Source organism: Melanerpes formicivorus, unplaced genomic scaffold (assembly GCF_026170545.1).
Source record: "Melanerpes formicivorus ecotype bairdi unplaced genomic scaffold, bMelFor1.0.p_v2 SCAF_6, whole genome shotgun sequence".
NCBI lineage: Eukaryota > Metazoa > Chordata > Aves > Piciformes > Picidae > Melanerpes > Melanerpes formicivorus.
In genome coordinates, this window is record NW_027142358.1 from 30,402,969 (window position 1) to 30,424,382 (window position 21,414).

Consider the following 21,414-nt stretch of genomic DNA (forward strand, 5'->3'; position numbering starts at 1 on the left):
CACACCCACACCTTTTGTTCATTTGCTGGTTGTGCATTGACAAGGTTATCATGCTGGACCCCAGCCAGCAATGCAGCCTGTGCTATCAGCCTTGTGACTTTCAAACTGGAGGGAATTTTACTCCACATTCCTCAGGAAACTCACACTTGCCTGGGACTGTGGGCAAACCCTACCCTTCCAATGGTTTTGGAGTTACCCTAGGAAAAGGGATGATTTGAAAGCAGGGGGCTTGGGGTTGGCTGGGTTTACTGTTGGTTTTATTATGGGCAGGATTGTTCAAGGCCAAACCTTCCCGTGCTGAGTCACCTGTCCCAGGCCTGCCTGAGCAAAGGGTGAGAGATGCAAACAAAAGATGTGGGTCTGCAAGGTCAGGAAGGGTGAATAAGGTGCATTTTGTGTTTTGGAACAATAACACTGAGTAATACAGGCACTAGAGGCTTTAATCATATTGGAGTCTGCTTTGGGAGGAAGGGCTTTTGTCTAGGGGACAGCTCTGAGCATGGGATGTGAGGGCCATGAGCATCCACCTCGGGTGGGGCAAAATGGAACCAGGCTGCAGCTTTATCAGCTAGGTGGGAACTGGAAGAAAAGAGCAGAAATGAAACAGGTAGTTCTGAAAAGCTCAGGGCCTTTCTGAAGCTCCTTGGTGAAGTGCCCACTTTTTGTTCCTGCAGACCACTTAAAGTCCTGGGTCAAATGCTCTGCAGACCACAGCTTTTGAAGACTGACCACAGGACCTACCATGCTTTGTACATGCTCACAACAACCCTGGTAGCCCTGGAGGTGAGGGAGGAAATGTTGAAGTTACTGATCCTTAGCATGAACAGAACCACCACTACCTGAGCCATTGGATGGCCTCAGGAGCAGATGCTGTAATGCAAGGAGGTTCTTCACCATGAGAGTGGTGAGACCCCGGAATGGGTTGTCCAGGGAGGTGGTCGAGGCCCCGTCCCTGGGGGTGTTTAAGAGCAGGCTGGATGAGGCTCTGGGCAGCCTGATCTAGTGTGGGGTGTCCCTGCCCATGGCAGGAGGGTTGGAACTAGATGATCCTTGTGGTCCCTTCCAACCCTGAATGAAACTATGAAACTATGGTCTGCCTGGATGCTGGCAGAGATGCCAAACTCTTGGCTGGAAAACAGAAGCTCTGTGCTGCATCAGGCTGAGATGGAGAGAGTGCAACCAAGAAGGACCCTCAGCACCTCAGGTAATTCATCTTGCTTTAAGCCACCATTTGCTGTTAAGCTGTACTGATAGTGGCCAGAAATCCTTCCATTTCATTGTCTAGACAAAGTCTGGGGTTCAGACAAAGAAAAGGATTATTCAGTTTGTTTCATAACAGGAAGCTGTTTTGATGTACTGGCTCAGTTTGGAGTGAAAACAACAGGAAAATGAACAGTCCTTTTAATTGGCTTCCCCATCCAGCTGGTCGTGCCCTGAAATTTTGTTTGCTGAAATCAGGGCACAAACAATGAGGTATGGCTTTAGGACAGTAAAACCAAAACTGTTAGCTTAGTTAAATACACAACAAGGGAAAAGCATAGTTTCATAGTTTCATTCAGGGTTGGAAGGGACCACAAGGATCATCTAGTTCCAACCCCCCTGCATTGGGCAGGGACACCCCACACTAGATCAGGCTGCCCAGAGCCTCATCCAGCCTGCTCTTAAACACCCCCAGGGACGGGGCCTCGACCACCTCCCTGGACAACCCATTCCAGGGCTTCACCACTCTCATGGTGAAGAACTTCCTCCTCACATCCAGCCTGAATCTCCCCACCTCCAGCTTCATTCCATTCCCCCTAGTCCTATCACTACCTGAGATTCTGAGAAGTCCTTCCCCAGCCTTCCTGTAGGTCCCCTTCAGATACTGGAAGGCCACAATTAGGTCACCTTGGAGCCTTCTCTTCTCCAGACTGAACAGCCCCAACTCCTTCAGTCTGTCCTCATAGGAGAGGTGCTCCAGCCCTCTGATCATCCTCATGGCCCTTCTCTGGACACGTTCCAGCACCTCCACATCCCTCTTGTAATAGGGGCTCCAGAACTGGATGGAGTTCTCCAGGTGGGGTCTCACCAGGGCTGAGTAGAGGGGGAGGATCACCTCCCTCGACCTGCTGGCCACACTTCTCCTGATGCAGCCCAGGATCTGATTGGCTTTGCGGGCTGCAAGTGCACACTGAGAGCTCATGTTGAGCTTTTTGTCCACCAGCACCCCCAAGTCTCTCTCCTCAGGGCTACTTTCCAGCCAGTTACTGCCCAGCCTGGATTTGTGCCTGGGATTGCCTCGACCCAGATGCAGGACCCTGCACTTGCTCTTGTTGAACCTCATGAGGTTGGCTTGTGCCCACCTCTCCAGCCTGTCCAGGTCCCTCTGGATGGCCTCCCTTCCCTCCAGCCTGTCTGCTGCACCACACAGCTTGGTGTCATCAGCAAACTTGCTGAGGGTGCACTCAATGCCACTGTCCATGGCACCCACAAAGATGTTGAATAAGACAGGTCCCAGGACTGATCCCTGAGGGACTCCGCTTGTCACTGGCCTCCACTGGGACATGGAGCCATTGACAGCCACTCTTTGGGTGCGGCCATCAAGCCAGTTCCTTATCCATCTAGTGGTCCACCCATCAAACCCATGTGTCACCAGCCTGGAGACCAGGATGTGGTGCGGGACAGTGTCGAAGGCTTTGCTCAGGTCCAGGTAAATGACATCAGTTGCTTGCCCCACATCTATTAATTTTGTCACCTGCTCATAGAAGCATAAGAAACAGGAATGTATTTGGATGCAAACGGTGCCCGTTGAGATGTGAAGAACGTGCGGTAGCCTCTAATTCTCAGAGCTTACACGGTACACGATGTGATTTCCAGCCTGCAAGCCCTTGGTAAGTGTCAGGAGCGTTTGCAAATTTGCCTCAAAACTGAACTCGTTGATATGTTAGGAGATGAATGCTTTTGGACATTAGTTTATGTCTTACTGTCAGGAATGTAAGAGGTGATGAGCTGTTGTTATGTTGCTGGCAAAGAGCTGGGCTGGACTATTTGTTCCCCAGCAGCAGAGTTCAGCACTGCGTGCATAAGCAACAGCACTTTTAATAACAGAGTTATCCAGGGGTGTTTTTAAAGCTTTACAAAAATGGTTTGGGTAGCAACTACTGGTTTATTGTACATGCCTAGCAAAATGATACGTGACTGAGCACTTATATAGCTTTACATACACAGCTCGGAGCTTTCCCAGTCTCTCTACTGGGTAACTTCAGAATAAACACTGCTGCACTTCATCTTCTCTGATGCCAGACACTGATTTTCAATGCTGTCTGTCCCTGCTTTGGGCCAGGATGCATCAACCAGCTCTGTGACTGTTGTCTGCCCCTTTGAATGAGACTTTTTTTCCCCCGAAAGGAAAATAGAATCCTTTGTGGGACAGGAGTGCAGCACTGCCAGCTTGAAAGGGCTTATTTCATCTCGTAGGCATGAATGGTGTTTGCAGTTCATGATGGCAGTGTGAAACCCAACACTGCCCCACTGTCCTGGCTGTTGGACGTGGGCAAACCCCCACACTGACAGAAAATGTCAGGCGCTGTGCCTGGTCACTGCTGAACTGGTGGTGGTACTTGCAGGATGGGCCCCTCTTTGCCTGGGGGCTATAATGAAAAGGTGAATTCCCTGTCATTCCAGAGCTGCCCCGCTGTAGAATGCAGGAATTCTGCTTTGTGTTCACAGAATGATTAAGGTTGGAAAAGACCTCTAAGCCCACTGAGTGTAACCATCAACCCAACACCACCATGGCCATTAAACCATGTCACCAAGTGCCATGCCTACACGCTTTTTTAACATCTCTAGGGATGGTGACTCCACCATCTCCCCAGGCAGCCTCTTCCAATGTCTGGCCACTCTTGCAGAAAAGGAATTTTTTGGGTAATATTCGACCTAAACTTCCTCTGGTGCAACTTCAGGCCCGTTCTTCTTGTCCTATCGCTTGTTCCCTGGGAGAAGAGGTTGTGACGTCTATGGATGCTGAATCCAACCCCCTCCAGCAGCCGGGCAGGTGTGTTTCTGCCTGAAGAGGCGGATGGGGGGGGTGTGGGGAGCCTGCCTTGCTCTGGCTCCGGCAGCAGCGTTCGATGGCTCTGAGCAGATGCACTTCTTTTCTGGCGGCCCCAGCTGCGGGACAAAGCAGCAGCCGCGGCCGGCAGCGCTCCGGGGCTTGTCCCCTCCCTGTTAGGTCTTTTTCCACGCCGTGCTCCCCACTCGTGGAGACGATCCAACCTTAGTGATACTGTGATCCCCCAGCCCATCCCGCTCCCGGAAGCGAAGGCGGTAGCTACGAGCCCGCCCGGTAGGACGGCCGTTCCCTTCCCTCCCTCCCTCCCTCCGCCGTGAAAGGGGCGGGCAGGGTAGGGCAGGGCCGGCGGCAGGCTGCGGTCTGGCGGCAGCAGGTGCTGCGCGAGTGGGAGGATGGCGGCGGGGGACGCGGAGCAAGTGCGGTACTGCGGCCGCTTCTCCTACCTCTGCCTCAAGCTCACCCTCATCACCTACTCCACCACCTTCTGGGTGAGCGGGGGGCGGCTGCCCACGCGTGGGGGGAGAGGGCGGGGGGCGGCAGCGCTCCCAAAGCCCCAGGAAGGGAGGGGGCTGCGCCTCAGGCGGCCCCGGGGGGACCTGCGGAGTGTCTCCCCCACGCCGGGCCCCGGGGGGAGCTGGGGGTTGTCTCCGCCGGGCCCCGGGGGGAGCTGGGGGCTGTGTCCCCCAGGCCGGGCCCCGGGGGGAGCTGGGGGGTGTCTCCCTCATGCCGGCCCCCGGGGGAATCTGGGGGTTGTCTCCCTCACGCCGGGCCCCGAGGTTTGGGCTGTAATTAGCGCTTCCGCTGCGGAGCCGGCGGCCGGCACACCTGTGGCTGTGGGTGTAAGCGGCTTGGCCTTCCCCAGGCAGCGACAAACTGGTTTTGGCGGATGGGAACTTGCAGGGTTGAAAGTTTGGCCGCTAGAAATCATTTAGGTGGCCGTTAAAATGGTGTGTTTTTTTCCCCCTAGAGGCAAGGTAAGCCGGGCAAATAAAGCCTTTGCCCTCCAGATCCAGTCACCAGTCAGTAGGAGAACGCCTTTTCCCAGCCTTGGCTTGAAAACTTGCAGGCGCTTCACGCTGGCTGCCTGCAGGCAGGTAAACCCACCTGCTGTCACCAGGCGGTGGGTCCAGGCTGTTCCCACTGACTTCTCAAAGGTGGCAATTTCACCCTAAGCTGGCACCCCCCGGCTGGAAGGAGTGCCTGGGCTCCTTCTAAGGACCCTGATTTAAAAGGTGCTTTTTTTTCCCGGCTCTGAGACACTGGGGTGGTGCTACTTGGTTGGGCTGGCTGCAGGCTGCACTGAGGTCCAAGGTGCTTAGGCAGCCTTTCTTTCTGGCTCTTTGAGTTTTATCCTGTTTAAGCTCTTGTTTTGCTGGGCTGTGTTTCCCCTCTCAGTTAACACGGTATTTGCAAGGCGGGAGTGCAAAGCTGTTGCCAGTGTTGTGGGGGAGAAGAGGTTTCGGAGGTTTAGATCCAGCAGGCTTGATAGTGGGTGTGTGATTAAAGCTATGACTTAAGGGTGAGCAGAAAGGGATATACAAAGTGTTTGGGTGTAGATGAGACTGTTCAGGATCCTGGATATCCATTCAGAGTCATAGAATGTGCTGGGCTAGAAGGGACCCTCAGAGGTCACCTTATCCAAGCCCCGCACGGTGAGCGGGGACGTCTTTAACTAGGTCAGGTTAAGTCTTTTGCCTTAGCAGACAAACCAACAAGGAAACCCCTTGGGTTTAGCCTGCTGGTGTTCCCTGCGTTGCTCCACAGCAGCTATTCCACAGCTGTGATGTTCAGAAAAGGGACATTTGTTGCATTACTTTTCAGACTCTTTTTACATAATAAGTTTGTCCTCGATGAAAAACCAGGCACATTGTCTACTCTGCATTTTCCGTTGGCAGCAAGGCCCCTTGCTGGTGGGATGTAAATACTAATCTGGTAGCAGAAAAAGGACCCTTCTGAAATGTTTCTCTCTGTCTCCCCAGAGGACAAAGCTTCTTTCAAGCAGCTTGAGGGTTTTATTTACTCTTTGTAGTCGCTTGCTGTGGATTTGCAACGCTCTGCCCTTGTTTATGACCAAGAGCTTCCGTTTGTCAGCTCTGCCTGGGGAGGGAGAGAGGGCGGCAGGCCTGACAGGGGCTGTGGGAAGGGGAAGGATGGGAGCTTGGTGACGTTTGGTGGTGCTGAGCAGCCTGTCCCTGGTCTTCAGGCCAAACACACGCCACATTGTGCGAGGTGCAGCGCGTGGCTTTCCCTCTCAGAACTGTCTTTTATTCTAGCTCAGTAAAGCAGAGCTCATTACCACTAAATATCAGTGTCTGGTTCTTTTCCCAGCTGCATTCCTCTTGCTGACTTAATTAATTTTCAGATTGGTGTAAATGGGAGTAAAGTTTGGCAGCAGAGTGTTGGCTTGCTTGAATTTTGGATGATTTTGTCTTCTTTGGCTGCTTTGTGGGGGGCTTTGGCTCAGTACGGGACGCTGAGGCCACTGGGTTTCCTCCCTGCTGTTGCTGTTTCTCTGGTGATGAGATAATGGTGAGTGATGAACACCCGGATTCGAGTCCCTGGGATTGCTTAAAATCACCAGGAACTCAATATCAGCTTTATCCCAAGGCAGAGAGGAAATGAAGGCATCGCTGGGAGTGCCGGAGGGGATGTTTACTCCAGGCCTCATGGCTGCTGTGTCTGCCCGTGTCACTCAGGGCTTATTTTACAAGCCAGTCATCACTGGAACCTTTTCAGGCAATAATTTTGCTGGCAAAGGAGGCAGCAATGTGAATTTTCTTGCCTGGCTGAAACAACATGCAGGATTTCGAACAGAAGAGCGGGCACTTTGAGCGCTGTAAATACAGAGTTAAAACCGCTGCTCGCAAAGAAATTGCTTTCCTTCATCTTTGGAACAGCAACTTCTGTGCATGCAAAAGCCTCAGAGAAAGTCCCTGGGCATTTGCTGGTCAGCACTCATTTAACACCAATCAAGTCCAGCAGATTTTTCCTGCAGCCTAAGTTTGAATGGCCAAACTGGGAGCTGTTGTGAAGGCTGCAGGATGTAAACAGCGCAGACGCTACGTGCGAGCTGCGTTTCCACCCCTGGTGACAGGAAGGGACACGGGTGGGATGGTTGTGAGGTTAGGACATCTGCTTGGTGTAAATAATTGTTGACACTGGTTTGACCGTGCTCAGGGTTTGAAAAGCTTTCTATTTCATAGTTTCATTCAGGGTTGGAAGGGACCACACGGATCATCTAGTTCCAACCCCCCTGCCATGGGCAGGGACACCCCACACTAGATCAGCCTGGCCAGAGCCTCAGCCAGCCTGCTCTTAAACACCTCCAGGGACAGGGCCTCGACCACCTCCCTGGACAACCCATTCCAGGGTCTCACCACTCTCATGGTGAAGAACTTCCTCCTCACATCCAGCCTGAATCTCCCCACCTCCAGCTTCATTCCATTCCCCCTAGTCCTATCACTACCTGAGATCCTGAGAAGTCCTTCCCCAGCCTTCCTGTAGCCCCCTTCAGATACTGGAAGGCCACAATTAGGTCACCTGGGAGCCTTCTCTTCTCCAGACTGAACAGCCCCAACTCCTTCAGTCTGTCCTCATAGGATAGCTGCTAAAACAAAAAGCAAAGATAATAAAAGCATAAATCCTGCTCTTAGGAAATGAGGATTTATCATTCTGTGCTTTTCCCTGCCCATAACAGTTTTTTCTGCTTCAGAAATCTTTGTAAAGCTTGGAATGCACAGGTGTGTGTCTCTAATCTACAACAAGGCTCAGAGCTTTTGTTTGTTAGCTGATGCTTTTCCCCTGGCAGAGCAGTGCTCCTGCTGCTGAAGGCAGCACGAAGCCCTCCTGCCTCCCTGCAGGCACGTGCCCTCTGCCTCAAACCACCTGCAGAACAGTTAATTTGGGGTTGTTAAAGGCAGTTTCATTACTGGGGTATTTTCCACTCCTCTTCATGGGGGGTGACACAGTGTCTGGTATCCTGACACGGGATTCTTGAGGCACTTCTAGGAGAGAGCAGAGGCATGGCGAGAAGCTTCCTGTCCAAGCCCTTCATTTCCCTGGGATGTGATTTTGGCTACTGTGGTCCTTGGGGCAGCAAAAGCTGTAATGGGGATGGGGAATTTTTTGGGGGGGGTGTGTTCTTTTTCAGCTAGGCTGGTTTGGGAAAGCAAAAGGCAGGAACAAAGTTTCATGTGCACTTCAAAGGCTAGAAGTGGTCTTGGAGGGTGTGTGAGCAAAGTAGAGATGAAAGGGCATGAAGGTACCTGCAGGTATGTGTGGTCTAGTCATGAGGTCTGTGGTGACAGGTTGGACTTGATGGTCTTTGAGGTCTCTTCCAACCTTGGTGATGCTCTGATGTACAAATACATCTGTATGTATCTGTATATTTTAAACTCCTGAAGTGGGAAAGCAGATTTGTTTTTACCCACTGACACCTTTGAATCTTTAAAGTGGAAAGTTTTGATGAGAAAACTCTGGCTAAGAAAGTAATCTCAGTAACTTTTCCAGTCTTGAAGCAACACACTTCCACAATTCAGATAATGCTGGTGGTTTATGTTCAGTATTTTGGTTTTTGTTGTTGTTGGGGTTGTTGGGTTGTTTATTTTATTTGGTTTGTTTGTTTTGGAGCTTTTTTGTATGGGTTTTGGTTGGTTTGTTTTGGGGGTTTTGTTTTGTTTTAATTTTCTAAGCAGATAATCTGCCAGGCAAGTATTGAGCTTGTTGTCAGTGCTTCAGAGCTTGCAGGAGAATCATAGAATCAACAAGGTTGGAAGTGACCTCAAAGATCATCAAGTCCAACCTGTCACCACACACTTCATGACTAAACCATGGCACCAAGTGCCACGTCCAGTCCCCTCTTGAACACCTCCAGGCATGGTGACTCCACCACCTCCCTGGGCAGCACATTCCAATGGCTAACAACTCTCTCAGTGAAGAGCTTTCTCCTCACTTTGAGCCTAAACTTCCCCTGGTGCAGCTTGAGACTGTGTCCTCTTGTTCTGGTGCTGGTTGCCTGGAAGAAGAGACCAACCCCCTCCTGGCTACAACCTCCCTTCAGGGAGTTGTAGACAGCAAGAAGGTCTCCCCTGAGCCACACTTCAGTCCTGTCACTACCTGACACCCTAAAAAGTCCCTCCCCAGCTTTCTTGTAGGCACCCTTAAGATATTGGAAGGCTGCAATAAGATCTCCTTATGTCACATATCCACCTAGACCTTTGGGATGTACCATGTGAGATCAAAAGCTTGTATTGCAGGAACTTGCTGCTCTTGTGCAGGGAGCAGACTCGGGGGCAGTGCTGAGAGGTTGGGTCAGAAAAGGTGAAGGCTGGTTGCCAAAATGACTGATTTGAACCTGGGCTCTTCCCTGAGGATGTGCCTGGCTGTTGCAGCCAGCAGTAAAGTTTTTCCACTGCAGTTTTCATGATTAAAACTCAAATTCTGCATTTTTTGACCCAACTTAAGGCATGCTGTGGGATTAATACCAATTGATTTTGACTTTGCTATGATTATTTTGCTCCAAGCATTTTTCCTGCGTTCCATGAAGTGCATCACTTCTTGCCTCACTTGGCAGCTTTATCTGGTAGTGCTGGAGAATGGGGTGTCCTTTGCAACTTGCAGGGTTTGGTTTTGTTTTGAATGGGTGCATTTCCCCCAGTGGCAGGAGGAATGGAGGTGTAGGATACACTGGGCCAAAAGCAGAAATGGGGAGATTCAGATCAGATGTTAGGAAGAAATTCTTCACCATGAGGGTGGTGAGACACTGGCACAGGTTGCCCAGGGAGGTGGTGGAAGCCTCATCTCTGGAGGTTTTTAAGGCCAGGCTGGATGTGGCTCTGAGCAACCTGATGTAGTGTGAGGTGTCCCTGCACATGGCAGGGGGGTTGGATCTAGATGATCCTTGGCATCTCCTACAACCCAAACAATTCTATGATTCAATTCTCTGATATTTACTGAGCCTAAATACAGTAGGAGCTGATAGAAGGGGACTGTGGGTTGCAGGCTGGTTTAGAACTTGTGTGGTGCTTGGCATATATACAAATCCCAGGGTTTGTTTTTTCTAACTCTGCTTTCCTCTGCTTTAGTCTTTGAGGTGTGGGTGGGGTGTTTTGGGGGTTGGTTTGTTTGTATTTTCATCTGAACTGATTTGAGACTTTCATTGCCCTGCCCATGGCAGGGGGGTTGGAACTAGATGATCCTTGTGGTCCCTTCCAACCCTGAATGATACTATGATACTATGATTGTTCATAATTACTCCTGAAGTGAGTAGCCACAGGTTCATTCACAAAGTGTCATGGCTGGGTGATGGCAGAAGGAGTAACACCCTGGTTCTTCTCTTTTTCAGGTGATTGGAGCCCTCGTCCTCGCTGTTGGGATTTATGCAGAAGTTGAAAGGCAGAAGTACAAAACTCTAGAAAGTGCTTTTCTAGCCCCAGCAATTATTTTAATACTTTTGGGTATTGTAATGTTCCTCGTGTCTTTTGTGGGTGTTCTGGCTTCTTTAAGGGACAACTTATGCCTTCTGCAAGCAGTAAGTATTACAGTATCACAGTATAACTAAGGTTGGAAGAGACCTCGAGGATCATCGAGTCCAACCTGTCACCCAACACCTCATGACTGCTAAACCATGGCACCAAGTGCCACATCCAATCCCCTCTTGAACACCTCCAGGGATGGGGACTCCACCACCTCCCTGGGCAGCACATTCCAATGGCTAACAACTTGCTTGGTGAAGAACTTTCTCCTCACCTCGAGTCTAAACCTCCCCTGGCACAGCTTGAGACTGTGTCCTCTTGTTCTGGTGCTGGTTGCCTGGGAGAAGAGACCAACCCCTTCCTGGCTACAGCCACCTTTCAGGTAGTTGTAGAGGGCAATGAGGTCACCCCTGAGCCTCCTCTTCTCCAGGCTAACCAACCCCAGCTCCCTCAGCCTCTCCTCACAGGGCTGTGTTCCAAACCCCTCACCAACTTTGTTGCCCTTCTCTGGACTCATTCCAGCAAGTCAACCTCCTTCCTAAACATAGGGCTTGTGCTCAAGGCCTCTCCCCAGCCTTGTTGGGGTTTATTGTTTTCCTAAGACTCAGTGCTGTTGCTTTTCAGTGTCATCTGAACTCAAACCCATAATTCTATATATGCAGTAAAACTTATTCTAAATGTATAGTTATAAAACTGAACATAAATTTCTATGCATACAATATAACTATATGTATTGATACACACCATGAGAGTGATGAGACCCTGGAATGGGTTGTCCAGGGAGGTGGTCGAGGCCCCGTCCCTGGGGGTGTTTAAGAGCAGGCTGGATGAGGCTCTGGCCAGGCTGATCTAGTGTGGGGTGTCCCTGCCCATGGCAGGGGGGTTGGAACTAGATGATCCTTGTGGTCCCTTCCAACCCTGAATGAAACTATGAAACTACTTATACATTATATTATATTTATAGATTTTAAATGTTATTTAAATATATAAAAATACAGGAAAATACAAACCATTAAATAATAATTATATATCTCTATATATACACAAAATATATGTATTAAAAATATGTATATTTAAATTAAATGTAAACTGTAGTTAAATCTAAAACTGCTTTATGGCAGCAGACCCCTAACCTAACATCTGTGGATGCTCCTTCATCAGGGAGCAGCAGTATTTTGTCTTGTCAGTGACAGGACTGGGCAGGGTCAGAGCCCAGTGCTGGGAAAATAATTAGAATAGAATGGAATAAAGCAGGTTGGAAGAGACCTTCAAGATCATCACATCCAACCCATCAACCAATCCAACCCACCTAAACAACTAACCCATGGCACCAAGCACCCCATCAAGTCTTCTCCTGAACACCTCCAGTGATGGTGACTCCACCACCTCCCCAGGCAGCCCATTCCAATGGGCAATCACTCTCTCTGTATAGAACTTCTTCCTAACATCCAACCTAAACCTCCCCTGGCGCAGCCTGAGACTGTGTCTTCTTGTTCTGGTGCTGGTTGCCTGGGAGAAGAGACCAACCTCTGCCTGTCTACAACCTCCCTTCAGGTAGTTGTAGAGAGCAATAAGGTCACCCCTGAGTCTCCTCTTCTCCAGGCTAAGCAGCCCCAGCTCCCTCAGTCTCTCCTCACAGGGCTGTGCTCCAAACCCCTCACCAACTTCACTGCCCTTCTCTGGACTCATTCCAGCAAGTCAACCTCCTTCCTAAACTGAGGAGCCCAGAACTGGACACAGGTCTCGAGGTGTGGCCTAACCAGTGCAGTGTACAGGGGCAGAATGAGCTCCCTGCTCCTGCTGGCCACACTGTTCCTGATGCAGGCCAGGATGCCATTGGCCCTCTTGGCTGCCTGGGCACACTGCTGGCTCATGTTCAGCCTACCATCGACCAGTACCCCCAGGTCCCTCTCTGCCTGGCTGCTCTCCAGCCACTCTGACCCCAGCCTGTAGCACTGCCTGGGGTTGCTGTGGCCAATGTGCAGAACCTGGCACTTGGATGTGTTCAATCTCATGCCGCTGGACTCTGCCCATCTGTCCAGCCTGTCGAGGTCCCTCTGTAGAGCCTTTCCAGCAGTTAAGGGCTTTGTGGAAAACAACCAGGAATGTGACTTATTATCAGTTGGTGTGGATCTTGAGCAAACTCAGCTCTTGACATACCATTTGGTGCCAGCCTGGCACCACAGTGCCTGCTCTTTTGCTGGTCTGCCCATACCATCGGCACGTGCCCTGCTGGGGTGATTTGTGTTGGAGGAGAGGAAATACTGCTGCCCCTTGGCCAAAGGGAGAGCTTCCCCTGTTGGTACAGGGGATTTCCTAAAGCTGTGTGAACTTCCTTGATGGGACATGAAGTGTAGAGATGAGCTGTGCTCCCTGGTGGTTCTCCAAACGCTTCTCGTTTCAACCCAGTGGAAGCTGATAGAGAAAAGCACCCCAGCTCAAGCTGATGCCCTTCAGGCTGCCAGTGGCTGAAGTCTGTCTGCCCTTGGCTGGGAAGTGGAAGGCAGGGAAGATGGAAAGGTGTATGTTGTGATACCAGCTTTGTGGCACTGCAGGGCTTTGAGAGAAGGACCCTAAGAGGGAGATGAAAGTGGGACAGATAGGGAGAGGTTTTCTCCCCACTCTTTCTAAAAGGAGACATTTCTGAGCAATTCCTGTGTAATGCTGTGGTTGCAGATGGTAATTGAACATGTGACTAACAAGAAATAAAGCACAAACCCATCATTTTCACCTCCAGCACAGCTCAGTCTAAAGAATTACTGTAGGCCAAAGCAAGAAGTAACTGTGGATGTTGAAATTAAGCTGGAATTCTACTGAGAGTCAGACCTCAGGCTTTTTTTTTTCCCCCACTCTTGAGTGGGGTGGGGTGGCCTTGTCTTATTCCCAAGTACATTATCTGTTCCCATTGTGCTGGCAAATCCAGTAGGGTATTTAAATGAAGGGAGTCTCTGGTGTCTGCTTCTCAGGCTTGTTCCAAATTTATCAGGAGAGAAGATATCTGTCCAGTGAGTTTGTGACACTGACTATTGAGAGCACAGAAATTAAACCATCTTTCAGAGATCATTTCCATAGGAGCCCATGAAACTTTCCTCCTGATGAAGTTCATTGCTAAGGAGCAGACCTAAATTCACCTAATTACCATCTTTCATGCCTGCAGAATCCTTTGGGTTGGAAAAGGATTTCAGATACTGGCATGTTGCAGCTACCTCATGGTGTTGCTATGGATTTCTTCATATGTGTGTGGCTGTCAATGGGTCCATGTCCCAGTGGAGGCCAGCGACAAGCAGAGTCCCTCAGGGATCAGTCCTGGGACCTGTCTTGTTCAACATCTTTGTGGGTGACATGGACAGTGGCATTGAGTGCACCCTCAGCAAGTTTGCTGATGACACCAAGCTGTGTGGTGCAGCAGACAGGCTGGAGGGAAGGGAGGCCATCCAGAGGGACCTGGACAGGCTGGAGAGGTGGGCACAAGCCAACCTCAGGAGGTTCAATAAGAGCAAGTGCAGGGTCCTGCATCTGGGTCAAAGCAATCCCAGGCACAAATCCAGGCTGGGCAGGGACTGGCTGGAAAGCAGCCCTGAGGAGAGAGACTTGAGGGTGCTGGGGGAGGAGAAGCTCACCAGGAGCTCTCAGTGTGCACTTGCAGCCCGCAAAGCCAATCAGATCCTGGGCTGCATCAGGAGAAGTGTGGCCAGCAGGTCAAGGGAGGTGATCCTCCCCCTCTGCTCAGCTCTGGTGACACCCCACCTGGAGTACTGTGTCCAGTTCTGGAGCCCCTATTCCAAGAGGGATCTGGAGGTGCTGGAAGGTGTCCAGAGCAGGCCCAGGAGGATGATCAGAGGGCTGGAGCACCTCTCCTATGAGGACAGACTGAAGGAGTTGGGGCTGTTCAGTCTGCAGAAGAGAAGGCTCCGAGGTGACCTAATTGTGGCCTTCCAGTATCTGAAGGGGGCCTACAGGAAGGCTGGGGAGGGACTTCTCAGGATGTCAGGTAGTGATAGGACTAGGGGGAATGGAATGAAGCTGGAGGTGGGGAGATTCAGGCTGGATGTGAGGAGGAAGTTCTTCCCCATGAGAGTGGTGAAGCCCTGGAATGGATTGTCCAGGGAGGTGGTTGGGGTGCCGTCCCTGGAGGTGTTTAAGCCCAGGCTGGCTGAGGCTCTGGCCAGGCTGATCTAGTGTGGGGTGTCCCTGCCCGTGGCAGGGGGGTTGGAACTAGATGATCCTTGTGGTCCCTTCCAACCCTGACTGATACTATGATGTTACTCATATTTTGCCTGGGCTTTGATGAGTAGTCACAGATGCACATGTGGTGGTGGTGTGTGAGTGAGCATGTGTGTGTGTACACACAGGAATGAGTAAATGGAGAGCTAATAGATGCCATTTTTCTTCCTACTGAGGATGGTAGGTCCTGCTGGTGCCCTTTGTGCAGCCTCTGTGCCTGCCTGGGCAATGCACAGTACAGCAGAGTTTCCTCCTGTGAAGCAACACACTAAGAGCTACTAAGCCCAGCATTTTGCTTTGATTTAACACTGGTAATGCTAGTTTGGATTTAACACTGGCACATGTGCCTTATGAGGAGAGGCTGAGAGACTTGGGGCTTTTTAGTCTGGAGAAGGGAAGACTGGGAGGAGATTTAATAGGTGTCTATAAATATCTGAGGGCTGGGGGTCAAGAGGGAGGGGACAGGCTCTGCTCAGTTGCACCCTGGGATAGGACAAGGGGTAATGGATGGAAACTCCAGCACAGGAGGTTCCACCTCAACATGAGGAGGAACTTCTGCACTGTGAGGGTCCCAGAGCACTGGAACAGGCTCCCCAGGGAGGTTGTGGAGTCTCCTTCTCTAGAGACTTCCAAGACCCATCTGAGTGCATTCCTGTGCTAGACTCTGTGGTCCTGCTTTGGCAAGGGGGTTGGACTCAATGATCTCCGGAGGTCCCTTGCAACCCCTAACATCCTGTGATCCTGTGAGATGGCTTGGATTATCTTAAAACACTGCTTTACCCAAAGCTAACAGATAAATACTAAGCTTGTAGCAGCCCATTAGTGTGCTTCTCTGGGATGCTGTTATGGAGAGCTGTTTCTTGGCATGACAAATGCATCTGTTGGGTTTGAATCCATTCACAGCAGAGAGAAAAAATAACGTGTTTGCCAATTGGGTGAAACCCAGAATGACTCAAGTGAGGAGAAAAAGGCTTTCTTGCTGCACAAACAGTTTTAGAGGAACAGAATCACAATTCTACATCTCTCTGTAAAATGCCATCTTGTCTGCCAGTTGAATGTCACAGACTTAAGGGCGCTAACTGAAGGAGGAGCTGGGGTTCGTTCGGGTTAAGGGACTCACTTGCAATTGTTTTCCTGCAGTTCATGTACATTCTTGGTATCTGCTTGCTGATTGAGCTGACTGGTGGAGTGGTAGCCCTGATCTTCAGAAACCAGGTGAGCTGCTTGCACTGAGATTTTGATCCCCAAGAGCGCTGCCCGCAGTGTCACAGCCGCGTTACTGAGCGAATGAGAGATGCTACACTTGTCACCTGCACAGTAATGGGTGGAGGTCTGAAGGCAGGTCCAGACTTCCCCAGGGTTCAGGGGTGGGTGGAGCTGGCCACCCACTCTGAAGATGAATTCCAGAGTGAAGAATTTGGAGAAAATCTGGTAACTAAGAATGTGCAGTACAGGCAAAATCAGCTTCCAACTTCTTCATGTATTGCCAAATGCTTTCTTCTGTTTGCCTTCTGGGTGTCAGAGCGCTGATTTGGGAGGTTTCCAGTTGCATTTGGAGACTTCCTTCATTTTCAGTGGCAAAAATGTTTCACCTCATCTAAAAGACAGCTCTTCCCAGCCCACATCCATAAGCAACACAACTATTTCCTGTAGGAAACTGCATCATTTATGAGCGTGGTATGACCATATAGAAAGATTCACATTCACTAAATAGAAGGCAGCAGAGCATTTAATGTTTCTTTTTCAGTTAGAAATGCTTCCAAACCTACATGTGTTCATTATGGCAAGTTCTAGACCTCTAGACTTGGGACTTCTTGCTTTCTAACCTGGCAAAACATGAGCATTGAAAGGAGATGGCTGAATAATAAGACTCTTCTCTCCCCAACCCCATCTTACCAATCTCATTTCCTCATGTTACATATGATATATATATATTAAAAACAAGCTTAAAACCCCCCCCAGTATTTTTCATTAGCAAATCATTGTTATCTTGAAATGGTGTTATGTTCTCTCTGGACAGTGTTTTCTCCATGCTGGACCAGAGTCCTGAACTTGACTCCTGATGAGCTGTCTTCCTTTCTAGAAGCCATCCTTAGCCGGTGCTGTAGGTGTTGCCTTGGCCCCACATCAGTTATGCTGAGCTGTGGTGGGAGCACCAGACTCATCCAGTCTGCCTGGTGTAGGAGTGTGGGCAGCACAGCATGCAGAGAATTTGGCTGGCAGAAAATTAAGTAAATGCCAAAGATGGTATTTGCTGAGGGGGTGAGGGAGAGTTGCTCTCGACATTTGGGCAAAGAAAACCTGCTGTGTGGTTTGTGTGCTGTCAGGCTTCTCTTGACACATGGATTACCTGTCTGAGCAGGGCAAGCTATGCTCAGGGATGGGTTTCTGTGCTTGTTTTATGAGGTAAAGGGAGGAGAAGGAAATAGGTAGTAAAGGCTTAGGGTGCTAATCTCTCTTTAGTTGTTTTGCATGTCTCAATGATTTTTCCCATTTCTTTCTCTATTTCCTTCTCAAATCTGTCCAGTCTAAATAAGCTGATACAGGTGGCATGAGAGCTGTCAGTGGCCAGCTAGACAATAAAGTTGATCAGAGGGCTGGAGCACCTCTCCTATGAGGACAGACTGAAGGAGTTGGGGCTGTTCAGTCTGCAGAAGAGAAGGCTCCCAGGTGACCTAACTGTGGCATTCCAGTATCTGAAGGGGGCCTACAGGAAGGCTGGGGAAGGACTTGTCAGGATGTCAGGTAGTGACAGGACTAGGGGGAATGGGATGAAGCTGGAGGTGGGGAGATTCAGGCTGGATGTGAGGTGGAAGTTCTTCCCCATGAGAGTGGTGAAGCCCGTGGAATGGGTTGTCCAGGGAGGTGGTTGGGGCCCCATCCCTGGAGGTGTTTAAGCCCAGGCTGGCTGAGGCTCTGGGCAGCCTGATGTAGTGTGGGGTGTCCATGCCCCTGGCAGGGGGGTTGGAACTAGATGATCCTTGTGGTCCCTTCCAACCCTGACTGATACTATGATAATACTGTGATTCTGCCCCTTGGCTCTGCTCTGGTGAGACCCCCACCTCAATAATGCATCCAGTTCTGGTGTCCCTATCATAGGGACAAAGAGCTGTTGGAGTGAGCCCAGAGGAGGACCACAAGGATAGTCCAAGGGCTGGAACACCTCTGCTATGAGGACAGGCTGAGGGAGCTGGGTTTGTTCAGCCTGGAGAAGAGAAGAATCTGGGAGGACCTTAGAGCTGCCTTCCAATACCTGAAGGGATCCTACCAGAATGCTAGAGAGGGACTTTTCCTAAGGATGTCTAGCAACAGGATAAGGGGGAGTGGTTTGAAGCTGAAGGAGAGTAGGTTTAAACTGGGTCTTGGGAAGAAGTACTTCAGTATGAAGGTGGTGAGACTCTGGAACAGGTTGCTCAGGGAGGTTGTGGCTGCCTCCTCCCTGGGGGTGTTCAAGGCCAAGTTGGATGAGGCCTTAAGCAGCTGAGTCTAGTTGAAAGGCATCACTGCCCATGGCAGGGAGGTTGGAGTAGATGATCTCTAAGGTCCCTTCCAACCTAAGCCATTCTATGCTTTTAAGTTTGCTGCTCTTCTTGGCCAGTTAGGGTAGTCCTGCAAAACCCTCTCTTACTGCTCTTCACCACTGTAAGGGTTCTGTTCTGTTTTGAATTGTTGCCACTAGTAATGCAGAGAAAATGAGTAGTTGTATTCCAGGTTTCCTTCAGACCTGGGGAGATTTAGCCTTGATCATTTTGGCAGATGGATTGAAAGGAAAATTGTTACATTCTGGTTATGATTAGTCCCTGGTTTTGCTCTGCTGTGATTGTGCTGGGGGTTTTGGCCTCATCTTCTGAGCTTTAAAAGCACCTTGTGGGTTTAATTTCTAATGTGGCAAGCTGAGGAGAGAGAATTTTTTTCTCTGTCACTACCCCACTGCCCTGCTGCTCAAAACAACCACTGTGAAACACACAGATACACTTTGGGGTTTGTGTGTTTAAGATGGATTAAAGCTCTTTATTTGGCAACTCTGGATTCCTTGGAAAAGAAAATGGTGGAAAACAAAATTGATGGAAGATAAAATTCATGGCAGATGGTCAACAGACACAAAGTTCTGGTCACCCAGGGCATGGTGTGGAGCACAGTGCCAAGACCTACTGCTCAAACCTGCTGCTCTGTCACACAGAAGATGACAAGAGAGTCTCAGTGCCAACTGGGAGGGATCCAGCCTGGGGATAATGGAACCATCTCAGGGAGATGATTGCAGACTCAGCAAAGCAGCAGCTCACTGGGGAGATGTCACACTGTTAGCACTTCCCAGCACAAACCCAGCAGTGGGGCTGCTTCCTTGGAAGGGAAGGGCTGGGCTGGCCCTTCAGGACTGTGCTGTGATGTATTTCTAACTGGCATTTCTTTTTTCTCTTTCTTTCTTTAAAAGGAACCCAAAGCCTTTCCTTCTGTGCTCCTCAGTTACACTTGTTGCTTTAACCTGCTGTTCCATGTGGTTTTGGTGTGTTTAACCTGTGGATCTTGTTTTGTTGTTGCCTTCTAGACAATCAACTTTTTGAATGATAACATCAGGAGAGGAATTGAGAATTACTATGATGATTTAGACTTCAAGAACATCATGGATTCTGTTCAGAAGCAGGTTTGTTGGTTTCTTTTTCCCCCCCCCCGAGGGCTAATTCAGTGCCTGAGTGATGTGATAAACCAAATTCTTACTGATAAGGCACATAAGGGGGGCTACAGGAAGGCTGGGGAGGGACTTCTCAGGATGTCAGGTAGTGATAGACCTAGGGGGAATGAAATGAAGCTGGAGGTGGGGAGATGCAGGCTGGATGTGAGGAGGAGGTTCTTCCCCATGAGAGTGGTGAAGCCCTGGAATGGGTTGTGGTTGAGGCCCTGTCCCTGGAGGTGTTTAAGCCCAGGCTGGCTGAGGCTCTGGCCAGGCTGATGTAGTGTGGGGTGTCCCTGCCCATGGCAGGGGGGTTGGAACTAGATGATCCTTGTGGTCCCTTCCAACCCTGACTGATACTATGATAAGATCTCGTGCCTCTTCTGTTGTGGTGTTGCTGTGAACAGGCTCCTTCAGCATCCCAGCTGGCATTTGAAGCCCTCTAGATCACTGCTAGAAGGTGGGGGCAAAAAAACATAGCTTTTGCCTTGCTAGGTGTGATTTGGATGCTGAAAGCCTGAGCAAACCAGCCAGATTCAGACAAATTCAGCCTAAATTCCACCCAAATTCTTTCACTTGTGTTTTCTGCTGCCTGCCCCAAGGTTTTCCAAAGAATCTGAGGTTGTTCAGCCTAGAGAAGACTCTGAGGGGGACCTTATATTTGCCTTCCAGCATCTGAAGGGACCCTACAGAAAGGGTAGAGAGGGACTTTTCCTAAGGGTGGTCTAGCAATAGAATCATTAAGATTGGAAGAGACCTCAAAGATCATCAAGTCCAACCTGTTACCCAACACCTCATGACTAGACCATGGCACCAAGTGCCACATCCAGTCCCCTCTCGAGGACTTCCAGGGATGGGGACTCCACCACCTCCCTGGGCAGCACATTGCAATGGGCAATCACTCTCTCTTGGAAGAACTTTCTCCTCACCTCCAGCCTAAACTTCCCCTGGCACAGCCTGAGACTATGTCCTCTTGTTCTGGTACTGGTTGCCTGGGAGAAGAGACCAACCTCTGCCTGTCTACAACCTCCCTTCAGGTAGTTGTAGAGAGCAATAAGGTCACCCCTGAGTCTCCTCTTCTCCAGGCTAAGCAACCCCAGCTCCCTCAGCCTCTCCTCACAGGGCTGTGTTCCAAACCCCTCACCAGCTTTGTTGCCCTTCTCTGGACACCTTCCAGCAAGTCAACCTCCTTCCTAAACTGAGGGGCCCAGAACTGGACACAGGACTCGAGGTGTGGCCTAACCAGTGCAGTGTCCAGGGGCAGAATGACCTCCCTGCTCCTGCTGGCCACACTGTTCCTGATGCAGACCAGGATGCCATTGGCCCTCTTGGCTGCCTGGGCACACTGCAGGCTCATGTTCAGCCTGCCATCGACCAGCACCCCCAGGTCCCTCTCTGCCTGGCTGCTCTCCAGCCAGTGCTCTGTATGTTTTATGACATCATTAGGGAGATGGCAGCCTGCTTTGAAAAAACACAGTTAGCATGGAAAGTCTTGTCAGGAGCAAACCATCCTGAGGAAATGCTGTCATTGGGCTTCATCATGCTTTAAACTTTCCATGCACTGCCCACAATGATGTGCATGTCCAGCAAAGAGACACTTCAGTGATTCAATAAACTGCTCCTTCCCCCTTCTTTGAAGATACAGAGTGAAGGTTTCTGGAAAGTCAGTGCAAAACTTCAGAGTGTTTGTTTGCCAGATTGTAGTTCTACTGAACTGGACCCCAAAATATTTGGGTAACATTGGTTTTCTGCCTTACAGCAACACTTTGGTTTTTTGTCCTTTAGGCTTAATTACAAATGTAGTCACAATCCTTAAACAAACAAACAAACAAAACCCAAACACACACACCCCCCCTGAAAACAAACCAACCAAACAAACCAGCAAAACAAAGCAAAAGAAAGCCCCCCCAAAACCAGCTGAAGAAGCATATTGCAGCTCAGGATGGAGTGAATGTGAAAACGCTGCTTGATGATGTCCAGGCCTGAAAAGATAATAC

General features: G+C 50.0%; 1 protein-coding gene across 1 annotated transcript in view; it reads left to right on the forward strand.

Annotated features, from left to right (window-relative positions):
* The first annotated feature begins 4,393 nt into the window (after window positions 1-4,393).
* TSPAN15 (tetraspanin 15) overlaps window positions 4,394-21,414 on the forward strand; it is a 34,065-nt gene continuing 17,044 nt past the window's right edge. Inside the window, exons 1-4 of the mRNA XM_068140292.1 lie at window positions 4,394-4,539; window positions 10,395-10,580; window positions 15,889-15,963; window positions 19,295-19,390. Of these exons, the coding sequence (XP_067996393.1) occupies window positions 4,444-4,539; window positions 10,395-10,580; window positions 15,889-15,963; window positions 19,295-19,390 (453 nt within the window). The 5' untranslated portion in view covers window positions 4,394-4,443. The remainder of the gene's footprint in view (window positions 4,540-10,394; window positions 10,581-15,888; window positions 15,964-19,294; window positions 19,391-21,414) is intronic.